The sequence below is a fragment of the Macrobrachium rosenbergii genome, chromosome 9 (assembly GCF_040412425.1).
Source record: "Macrobrachium rosenbergii isolate ZJJX-2024 chromosome 9, ASM4041242v1, whole genome shotgun sequence".
NCBI classification, from domain to species: domain Eukaryota; kingdom Metazoa; phylum Arthropoda; class Malacostraca; order Decapoda; family Palaemonidae; genus Macrobrachium; species Macrobrachium rosenbergii.
In genome coordinates this window covers 43042458-43053238 of record NC_089749.1, presented here as the reverse complement: position 1 = coordinate 43053238, position 10781 = coordinate 43042458, and the positions used below count along the sequence as shown (strand labels likewise).

The 10781-nt window shown below is 39.2% G+C and overlaps 1 protein-coding gene across 1 annotated transcript in view; it reads right to left on the bottom strand.

The window, feature by feature from the left end:
* Nucleotides 1–10530, bottom strand: part of LOC136841739 (angiotensin-converting enzyme-like) — a 45460-nt gene extending 34930 nt beyond the window's left edge. Inside the window, exons 1-2 of the mRNA XM_067108993.1 lie at nucleotides 10335–10530; nucleotides 7645–7729 (exon numbers count right to left, since the gene is read on the bottom strand). Coding sequence (XP_066965094.1) covers nucleotides 7645–7729; nucleotides 10335–10480 — 231 coding nt within the window. The 5' untranslated portion in view covers nucleotides 10481–10530. The remainder of the gene's footprint in view (nucleotides 1–7644; nucleotides 7730–10334) is intronic.
* Between the last annotated feature and the right edge of the window lie 251 nt (nucleotides 10531–10781).

The following is a 10781-nucleotide window of genomic DNA, read 5'->3' as shown; positions in this document are numbered from 1 at the left end:
GCCGCCCTTCTCTCAATGAGGAAAGTTGAGTATAGCAAAAAAAAAAAAAAGTCTATGGAAAGAGAATGGTAGACATATGTTGACAAAGACATTGAGCGAATATGTATCCACCTACGCGTCATCTCCGAGGTGCTAGTACTAAACATAGCGGAAGCTAATTGGGACGACGTGTTTAGTAGCCTACTAAACCATCGGGGATCAAAGATATCGTTTATTAATATATATAGAAATTGTGCTATGTAATACTTTGATCCCCGAGGGGCTAGTACTTAAACACGGCGTCCCATTGAGCTTCCGCCATGTTTAGTACTAGCACCTCGGAGGTGACGCGCAGGTGGATACATACCGGGTAAAAACCGACATTAAATGATTCGGAATTATTGTGAGGAAGGAACATACTGCAGAGAGAGAGAGAGAGAGAGAGAGAGAGAGAGAGAGAGAGAGAGAGAGAATGTTGGGTAGGTGGTTTAAGAGCGACTCCACCAAGATTAATATTTTGCCACGGCTTAGCGTTAATACGGGGGTGGGGGTGGTATGGGGGTAAGGATGTGGGTATGTGTGCCGGGGAGTTCACTGCGGTACTCATGAGCTTCCTTCGTAGTTATTTGAAGCGGTTAATGTTTAAGAAATTTTCAGCAGAAGGGTTCTGATTCAGCAGTTGAAGCATGATTGTGGGGATGAATATTATTTTTTTCCCCAGGTCTATCCATCTATCTATCTATCTATCTATCTATCTATCTATCTATCTATCTATATATATATATATATATATATATATATATATATATATATATATATATATATATATATATATATATAACTGTTTATTCGTCAGTTTGAAATTTTATGTTCATTACAGACCCTAAAAGAAGTAAAAAAAAAAAACCTAATAGGTTACAAGCAGTAATGCAGTTAATATAAATCTATAAACACAGGCATTAACACTTTGAACCCACTTTTAAAAGTTATGAGTTGTAAACAGGAAGTGTAGCCTGGTTGTCATACCTCTCCGTCTAGTCTGTGGAAGCTTTTATAGCTTTCATGGTCGTTTTATTTAGCTCTATATGGATGTTTGCACATTTTGGATAATAATAATAGTGATATGCCTTAACGAAAATGTCAGTATGTTTATTTATATATAATTGTGCAATAAGAAACCGAAGTACTTAATGATATTCAAAAGCAAATCTTGGACATCATTACATATGCTATCGAGGATGCTGAAGAAGCCGCGCTCACGAAACTCGACAGTTTTCTCTAGTCCTTCATTCCGCTCACTTCTAGAAAGTGAGTTGTTTCCCCTACAGTGAGCGTTTTGCATTTTCTGAATCGACTAAGCTTTCTGTTTTTAAGAACAGGTTCACCTTAGCTAATGAAGGGATGTCTCTGAGCACGTGCTATAGACCTGAGCGAACGAAGGCTGTTTTTCAGTTTGTTCGGAAGGTATCCTCAAAAATTGTCGATGGCCTTCGATGAAGCTTCGTGGAGGGGTGGGCTAAGGTCCAGGGAAGAGTTAGCTACATCTTCAGATCATTTCGGATTCAGATGCGGATCCAGGATTGAAGTCTTTGTGCTTGGGTGTTGATTCGGGGAGCCTCGCCCGTCTCGTTCGCGCATACACAAAGGACTCCTACCAGAAGAAGACCCTTTATCTCTAATATCTGCTCACCACAACTTCATTTCTTCCCCAAAGAAAGTTTTATCTCCTAAGGACTTATCTGGTTAAGGATTCAGATGTTAAAAATGAACGATGTATCTTATCTGGGCACCGATATCGGTGGAGTGTTAATCATACCAGTGCCCTTCTTGGCAAATAAAGGTGGACAAAATAGTTTTTTTTATATAAGTCATCTATATTTATATTTATTTAATTTGTCAGGCATTCACATCATTTCTGCGATTCAGTATTTCATGGAAAAGAAAGTTCGGTAAATATGATTTTATATGTTTACGTCAGTTATTTTATTTTATCGATGGACATTTGATTGCCTCAAGCTGTTGCCCAGATTAGCGTAACCTGTTCTTTGTATCGATTTTTAGTAACAAATACAAAAATGATGACTAATTAATATAAGAGAATGTTTAAGAAGCAATTCTGGTAACTCCTCTCAATCTTTCCTACGGATATTAAAAGTGCACCAATTTCTCCTCACTTTTTGGGCAGCATTGACGTCCTGGTACCTAAATTGTTCGTAATGATTAAGATATGCGGCCGGTGGAAATCGACGGCTCAGATGCGCTTGAAATGGACTCGATGTATATTGGAAAGAAAATTGGAAGCGAGCCATTCGCTGGTCTCAGCATTTACAGGAGAGCAAAATTTTTGTTCCATTTGAATGTAGTTAGTGACACTTTGGAACTTTCGTTCCATCATCATGTCTTATTGCTTTATTCAAAGTCAAAGTCTGGAAATAATAAGTAGGGTATGAAAATGACAAATAACAAGGAAACCCCTGTATGTCTACATTAGTTCATGCGCAAATGTCGCCATTGTACATCTGCTAATTAAGAAGCAACGCCGTTATTAACAGATTCCAGTAACCCTTATCGGCTAAACGATAGTCTCAAGAGCAAAATCTCGTTGATTACTGCGTTAGGTAAAAGGTATTCTGAGCACACCACCATCTGCCACCTGTCTGGATTGTTTCTAAGCAGATTTTTTTTAGTGTCTATACATTTAATGACTTATGATTATAATAATTATTATTTGTTCTTTATCTGCTATATGTATGTAATAAAATTGCAGTTATATATCGTTTTTAAGACATTTGTTCGCCCTATAAAGTTCATGATTATTGGCCTAACTTGTGTATCTTAAATACTTAAGTGCTTTATTATTATTATTATTATTATTATTATTATTATTATTATTATTATTAATAACTTGGTGATCAATCTCCTAAAAAGAAATTGAATATAATAGCCTCAACAGTGAATTCTCTTCCTGGTTATAAGTCGACTGTTATTGGTTGCAGCTGGCGACGAGGGAAAGAGAAAGGCCAAAAAATAAGAAGCGTAAGTGGTCAGTTCTTCGTCAAAATTCAACAACCTGTGGTTGAAAAAGGAGGTCGCCGACGCTGTAATGCTCACCCCGGAAGGGTGCTCATTAGAATATCTGTGATCAAACGTCCAAAGGTAAAGGGAGAAATTTGAATATAATGATAATAATAATAATAATAATAATAATAATAATAATAATAATAATAATAATGATTATTAACAATAATAATAATAATAATTATTATTATTATTATTATTATTATTATTATTATTATTATTATTATTATTTCAGCTCAAGGTCATATACGGAATATACAAAGAGTCAATACACACAGTCTGGATAGGATACATGAGACAACCTGATCAAAAATGATAATCGGCAATATCCAAATGGTATATATTCATTAATGGTAAGGACAGTAATAATACTGAGAATAATAGTAAACAAAATATTACAAATGATAAAAGAAAAGCAGATTGCATACAATTAATTTCAAAATGATAGCCCAACACTCACACAGAAGATTGTGCTCTGTATTCATGCTTTGCAAATTATAGGTCCAAACATTAGCGAAAGAAAGGGATGATTAAGATCGTTTTGGGTTCGAATTGTTTCATTCCTTTTTATTATCTAGTGTTGACGTATTTGCCTTCTTGGGAAGACGTTTCTCAAAGGTTGGTAATTATCGAACAAATAATCTCGACGATAATATCTTATAATTATCAAACACCTCTCTCCCCCCCTAAATTCTTCAACGCAATGAAAGTGGAAGATTTCATTATCAAAGCATTACTTCCAGATTTACGTAATTAGATCAGCAGATGATAGATTATATATTTCAGATAATGTGTGTTACATCACAAAAGATTAAAGTTTTACCCCAACGAACGTCTTTTACTGAGGACGACTGCCACAAAAGATAAAATTAGATTATGATTGCTGATTAGGCACATGAAGGAGCGATAAATCTAATCTGTTTATGTTAATTAAAAATGTGAAGAGAAAACATAACACTTAAAATAGCACCAGGCTAATGTACTTCAGTTTGTTCTTTTATTCTGCGGAAGGCCAAATGGGAAATAATGACCGTGTGGATATTCATTTATAAACTGACACTGTTTCACAAACGTACTCAAATACAAACATTTTTCGTTAGGAGGATCTGGAGAATTGTGCCAGCCCCCGATTTCCAGTAAATACTGAAGGATGATTTTACTAGCCCAATGCCTTCGTTAGGGTATGTCTACAAGCCCCATGCCCTCGTTAGGATGTATTTCATGCACTCGTTTGGATATGTTTACTAGCCCCATGCCCTTGTTACGGTGTGTCTGCAAGACCCATGCCCTTGTTGGGATGTAACTGCTAGCCCTTGCCCTCGTTAGAATGTGTTTACTAGTCACATGCCCTCGTTAGGATGTGTTTACGGGTCACATGCCCTCATTAGGATGTGTTTACTAGGTACATGCCGTTCTTATGGTGTGTTTACTAGCCCCATGACCTCGTTAGGATGTATTTACTAGGCTCATGCCCTCATTAGGATGTGTTTTACTAGCCCCATGCCCTCGTTAGGATGTGTTTACTAGAGGCCCATTCCTCCTTATGATGTGTTTACTAGCCCTCGCCCTCGTTAGGAGTTATTTACTAGGCTCATGCCCTCATTTGGATGTGTTTACTAGCTCCATGCCCTCGTTAGAATGTGTTTACTAGCCCCATGCCCTCGGTAGGGTGTGTCTGCAAGCCCCATGCCCTCGTTAGAATGTATTTACTAGCCCTTGCCTTCGTTAGGATATGTCTGCAAGCCCCATGCCCTCGTTAGGATGTATTTACTATCCCCATGCCCTCGTTAGGATGTATTTACTAGCCCCATTGCCCTCGTTAGGATATGTTTGCTAGCTCCATGCCCTCGTCAGGCTGTTTACTAGCCCCATGCCCTCGTTAGAATGTGTTCACTAGCCCCATGCACTCGTTAGGATGTATTTAATAGCCCCATACCCTCATTAGGATGTGTTTACTAGCCCATGCCCTCGTTAGGATATGTTTACTAGCCCTATGCCCTCGTCAGGCTGTGTTTACTAGCCCCATGCCCTCGTTAGGATGTGTTTACTAGCCCCATGCACTCGTTAGGATGTGTTTACTATCCCCAATCCCTCGTTAGGATGTGTCTGCAAGCCCCATGCCCTAGTTAGGATGTATTTACCAGCCCATGCACTCGTTAGGCTTTGTTTATTCGCCCTTGTCCTCGTTTGGATGTGTTTACTAGCCCCATGACCTCGTTAAGGTTTGCTGCAAGACCCATGCCCTCGTTAGAATGTATTTGCTAGACGTTGCCGTCGTTAGAATGTGTTTACTAGTCACATGACCTCGTTAGGATGTGTTTACTAGTCATATGCCCTCGTTAGGATGTGTTTACTAGCTCCATGCCTCGTTAGGATGTGTTTACTAGCTCTTGCCCTCGTTAGGATGTGTTTACTAGACCCATGCACTTGTCAGGATGTGTTTATTAGCCCCATGAATCGTTAGGGTGTGTCTGCAAGTCCCATGCCTTCGTTAGGATATATTTACTAGCTCCATATCCTCGTTAGGATGTATTTACTTACCACATGCCCTCGTTAGGATGTGTTTACTAGCTCCATGCCCTCGTTCGGATGTGTTTACTAGTTCCATGCCCTTGTTAGGATGTATTTACTAGCCCATGCCTTCTTCAGGATGTTTACTAGTTCCATGGCCTCGTTAGGATGTGCTTACTAACCCCATGCCCTCGTTAGGATATGTCTGCAAGACCCATGCTCTCTTTAAGATGTATTTACTAGCCCTTGCCCTCTTTAGTATATGTTTACTAGCCCTTGCCCTCGTTAGGATGTATTTGCTAGCCCCTTGCACTCGTTAGGATGTATTTACTAGCCCCTTGCCCTCGTTAGGATGTATTTACTAGCCCCATGCCCTCGTTAGGATGTATTTACTAGCCCCTTGCCCTCGTTAGGATGTATTTACTAGCCCCTTGCCCTCGTTAGGATGTATTTACTAGCCATGCCCTCGTTAGGATGGGTTTACTAGGTCCATGCTCTCGTTAGGATGTATCTACTAGCCCCATGCCCTCGTTAGGATGTATTTACTAGCCCCATACCCTCATTAAGATGTGTCTACTTGCCCCATGCCCTTGTCCACCTGGGCTATGTCCCACTACAGTTGGCTGAATTCTAAGTACGTAATTCACTGCCTTAGGTTAGCGAGTGACATTATTGACAATAATCGGAGAAACGGTTTGATGTTTAATATATATATATATATATGGGTTTGTGTATGTACAGTATATGTATATATGAGTGTGCTTGTGTGTTTGTGTATGTATGCATGTATGTATATATGTCCATTGTATAAACATTGTGAAATCACAAAAACTTACTAGCGCAAATACACAAGAAAAAATTCGCTGGAAAACCAATCAAATACAACACCTAGCGCAGTACGGCAACGTGATAGTAATATCTGACTAAGCACATTCCATGACGTTCATGATAAGTCAACAAAATATAAAATATGAAATCTCTAAAACATTGCTTCAGCTCGGTATGACGCCATCCCTTATTGCGTTGATTGTGAACAACCTCTTTTATCAAATTCGATACGTGACCAGTTGAAGTAAATGATAAATACACCAAAATTATAAATAAACAGATAAGTAAACTTAAGGCCAATTTCATACATTATGAATTACAACGATGGTAAAGGGAAAACTACCGAATAGTCTGCAACTGACACAAAAAAGTTAAAGCACCAAATAATAAAGTTAATCTACTACGCGATATCAAACCGTGTTAGATGTCGAAGCTAACTGCACTGCGTGGCAAATGTAAGAAATTTGTTGCGTCATTCTTTATATATATATATATAATATATATATATATATATATATATATATATATATATATATATATATATATATATATATATATATATTATATATATATATATAAAAGAATGACGCAACAAATTTCTTACATTTTGCCACGCAGTGCAGTTAGCTTCGACATCTAACACGGTTTGATATCGCGTAGTAGATTAAGCAGGGTGCTTTTAACTTTTTTTGTGTCAGTTGCAGACTATTCGGTAGTTTTCCCTTTACCATCGTTGTAATTCATAATGTATGAAATTGGCCTTAAGTTATACACATGTGCATAGTCTTATCTTTAAAGACAAATGAAAAGGAAGAAAGGAGAGAATCATCAGAGAGGACAGGCGGAGGCGATGTGCACAAGAGGACGAAATCAGAAGAAATAAGCAATAAATTATTGCATTGCCTGAGCTTCATGTTTTGCACTTACAGCCGCGACCCGTAGGGGGCTAGTGTCGCCAGTGCACCTTACACGGTGCACTGTGGGCATTACTTAAGGTTCTTTTGCGGCGTCCCTTCGGCCCCCTAGCTGCAACCCCTTTCATTCCTTTTACTGTACCTCCATTCATATTCTCTTCCATCATGTTATCCACCCTCTCCCAACGCTTGTTGCATAGTGCAACTGCGAGGTTTTCCTCCTGTTACACCTTTCAAGCCCTTCTATTCTCAATTTCCCTTTCAGCACTGAATGACCTCATAGGTCACAGTGCTCGGCCTTTGGCCTAAATTCTATATTCCATTCCATACTTACAGCCGCGGCTTCTTTATCAGCGTCCGTGACGTCGACCATGTAGTCCCATCTCGCCAGCGTCTCCAAATTGCACTCGTGAGAATATCTGAAGAAAAGGAAGAAGAGTCATTCTGAAAAGACCAAACTGCGACCAGATACGAGATATAGTTTTATATAAAAGAACGGTTGATGAAAGTGATTTGGAACTGAGCAGCTAATGACTCAAAACAAAAACAGTCGAATTAGAGCATGTGCTCAGTAAAGATTGAGAGCCATCTGGAGGCTGATCCTACTAAAAAAAATTTCAGCATTTTTCTTGGGCCCATTTCACCACAATCCGTCAAATTCATTTCGTTAAATTCCATTCACCACCTCGCCAGACATCTTTCGAACAGATATAAATTCTCTCCAGCCTCGCTACCTATGTAAAAAATTACTTATGAATTGAATTTATGCAGCTCTTTTAAGTTTTTTACTCTGATAATCTCACAATATCCATACTTACGATGGCAGCTCTGTGTAGACGTGCGCAGAATCTGTCCGTATTTCGACTAGGTATCTACTGTATCTACATATCTATAAACAGTATACTTCATTATTAAGCTGTTTTCCCTCACAGGATGAGGCTACCACATCTTACTTCAACTGAGTTATACTTGAACGGCCTGCGCAGAACTTGCATAATATCAGCAGTTTCACATCCCAACACTGAAAGCCTAATTGCAATATGTCACACACACACTGCTCCATTTCCCTCTACCTTAGGCTCCTTAGCCGCACTCTCTCACTTCCTAACCTTGGCAAGAGAGTATGAGTGAAAGACGGGGTAATTTACACAGATGTTCATATATATATATATATATATATATATATATATATATATATATATATATATATATATATATATATATATATGTTATAGTTATTTATATGTATATGTGTGGCTTGTAAGTTGGACATGACAGGAGCCATTGGTTCGATTCTTCTCCTAGACTCATAAGAACCAAAACTTTTGTAGAAAAATTATTTAAAAATTTGTCAAGCCTCTTGTGTTTTCTGTGCCATTCGTTACCTTGTAACGCCCAGTTATCATCTGAAAATGCTCAGTTGCCCTCCAAATCATAGTCGTCCCCTGATAACGCACAAACAACATTTTGAAATTACTTTCTCCCACTGTCGTGTTCTGATGTTTTTTTTCAGTTAATGAACCCGTGTGACCTTAAACTTAATTGGATATCTCAAATAAAGAATCTCCCTCTACATCTCTATAAGTCTAGGCTGCGTCGGTTTTTCGTCACTAGCCTTCACCTCGCAATCCTTCATCTCAACCTGGCTTGAATGCTGTCTTGGATTCACTTAAGCTTAAAAGGATGGCTAAAACACTTTGCAATTTTTACTGATGTTGCTTTGGACATTGTCCCTAAGACTTGCAGGCTGATGCCACTCCTACTAGTATATGTCGCACCATTCAGTCCCTTTTGTTCTTTATCATTCATTAATTTTTTTCTATAGATATTACGCATTGCTTTAATATTCCTGTTGTTGGTTACTTTCCATTTGTGTTCCTCGTTGCTTTTCGGTTGTTATCGTTCGTTACTTTTCCTTTTCTATTGCTATTGCCCAGTGCCTTTTCTTTGAAACTGCTTCTTTTTTATTTACTGCTATAGCTGTAAGCACTAGAAGCGAGCGTCGTTTCTCGTCAAAATCGCACGCGTTGGGCTCAATTGACAGAATCAAGAGTCGACCCTTATCGTGAGTCTGTCATCTCGTGTTAAAATATTGAATTTCCATCCTTCATCTGTGTTACCATCAGAGGAGATCAGACCACTCACAGCATCGCTGCGCTTCTCCTACGCCCCTCGTCTCTTCACAGAGACCAAGCAGGTTCAAGGCGCTGTGTCTGCCCAGTGCAGAGAAAGCTTATTCTTCGTCTTACACGGTTTACTCGTCTCTTTATTACTTTACAATTAGATATCAGGCAATCATCTTCTTTTCCTTCGCTTCACCAGTCTCAGTACTTCAGTGTCCACCCACTCCCCTCTTTTATTCCTTCTCCTTTCGTCTTCGCATTTGTGTCACGCGTCTTCCTACGGCCCTAACAACCTAAACCGCTTAGACTTCCCGTCTGACCTCGCTCCTGTGCTTTTAATCCTGATGAAGCATGAAAATTCTAATAGATTGTCTTTGTATACCATTATGAATTACCGGAACTAACCAACAAAGAAATATATATGCATACACACACACATGCCAGGTTCTTCGTAAATTTTTAATTACACTCAATTCTTCCTTGAACTCATATTTTAGTGTTTGGTTTCTTTTAAAAATCTGTGACTTTTCGCAGAGTTCTTTCTTGTGTCATTGAACGTACCCCTGATTTTTTCCATGTGCTCCTTGTATCCAATGTCTTCATTAATTCCATTTCGTTGATTGATTCCTGAAGCCATTTTTGTTAATCCCTAGCTTAATGCCCATTCATTCACAGCTTTCTTGCCATAAAACCAATTCCTTCACAGATTCCTTACCTGTCGTCCAATTCCTTTATAGATTTCTTACCTGGCGTCCAGTTCATTCTCAGCTTTCTTGCCATAAAGCCAATTCCTTCACAGATTCCTTACCTGGCGTCCAATTCCTTCACAGATTCCTTACCTGACGTCCAATTCCTTCATAGTTTCCTTACTTAATGTTAAATTCCTTCATAGATGCCTTACCTAACGTCCAGTTCCTTCATAAATTCCTCTGCTTCGCGTTCATCGTGAATCTTGTATTTTCGCGGCCCCGCCGCCCCCAGACTCGCTAGAAAGAGCGACCCCAGCAGAGCCAGGGTCAGTCTTTGGTTAGGCCACAACAACTTCATGCCCGCACACTTGGCTGCCACCTGCGCGACTGAAGAAAAGCAAACCCCAAATAGCTGGTGTTTCGGGGACCAAACGTCGAATTCGTAGTTGATAAGGAAATTGATTAAAAAAAAAAAGAGCACGATCACTTATCGAAAAATCACTTCACTCCGCCAATCATGGGAGGTTTAGTCCATCGCTACTGGCTCTGGCACCCTCCTCCCCTCCTACCCTTCCGTCCCAGTGATGACAAGGTACTCCACCACCTCTGATACTGATATCAAGGGCTTATTTATTAATATGAGTAACTGGTGTCACAAC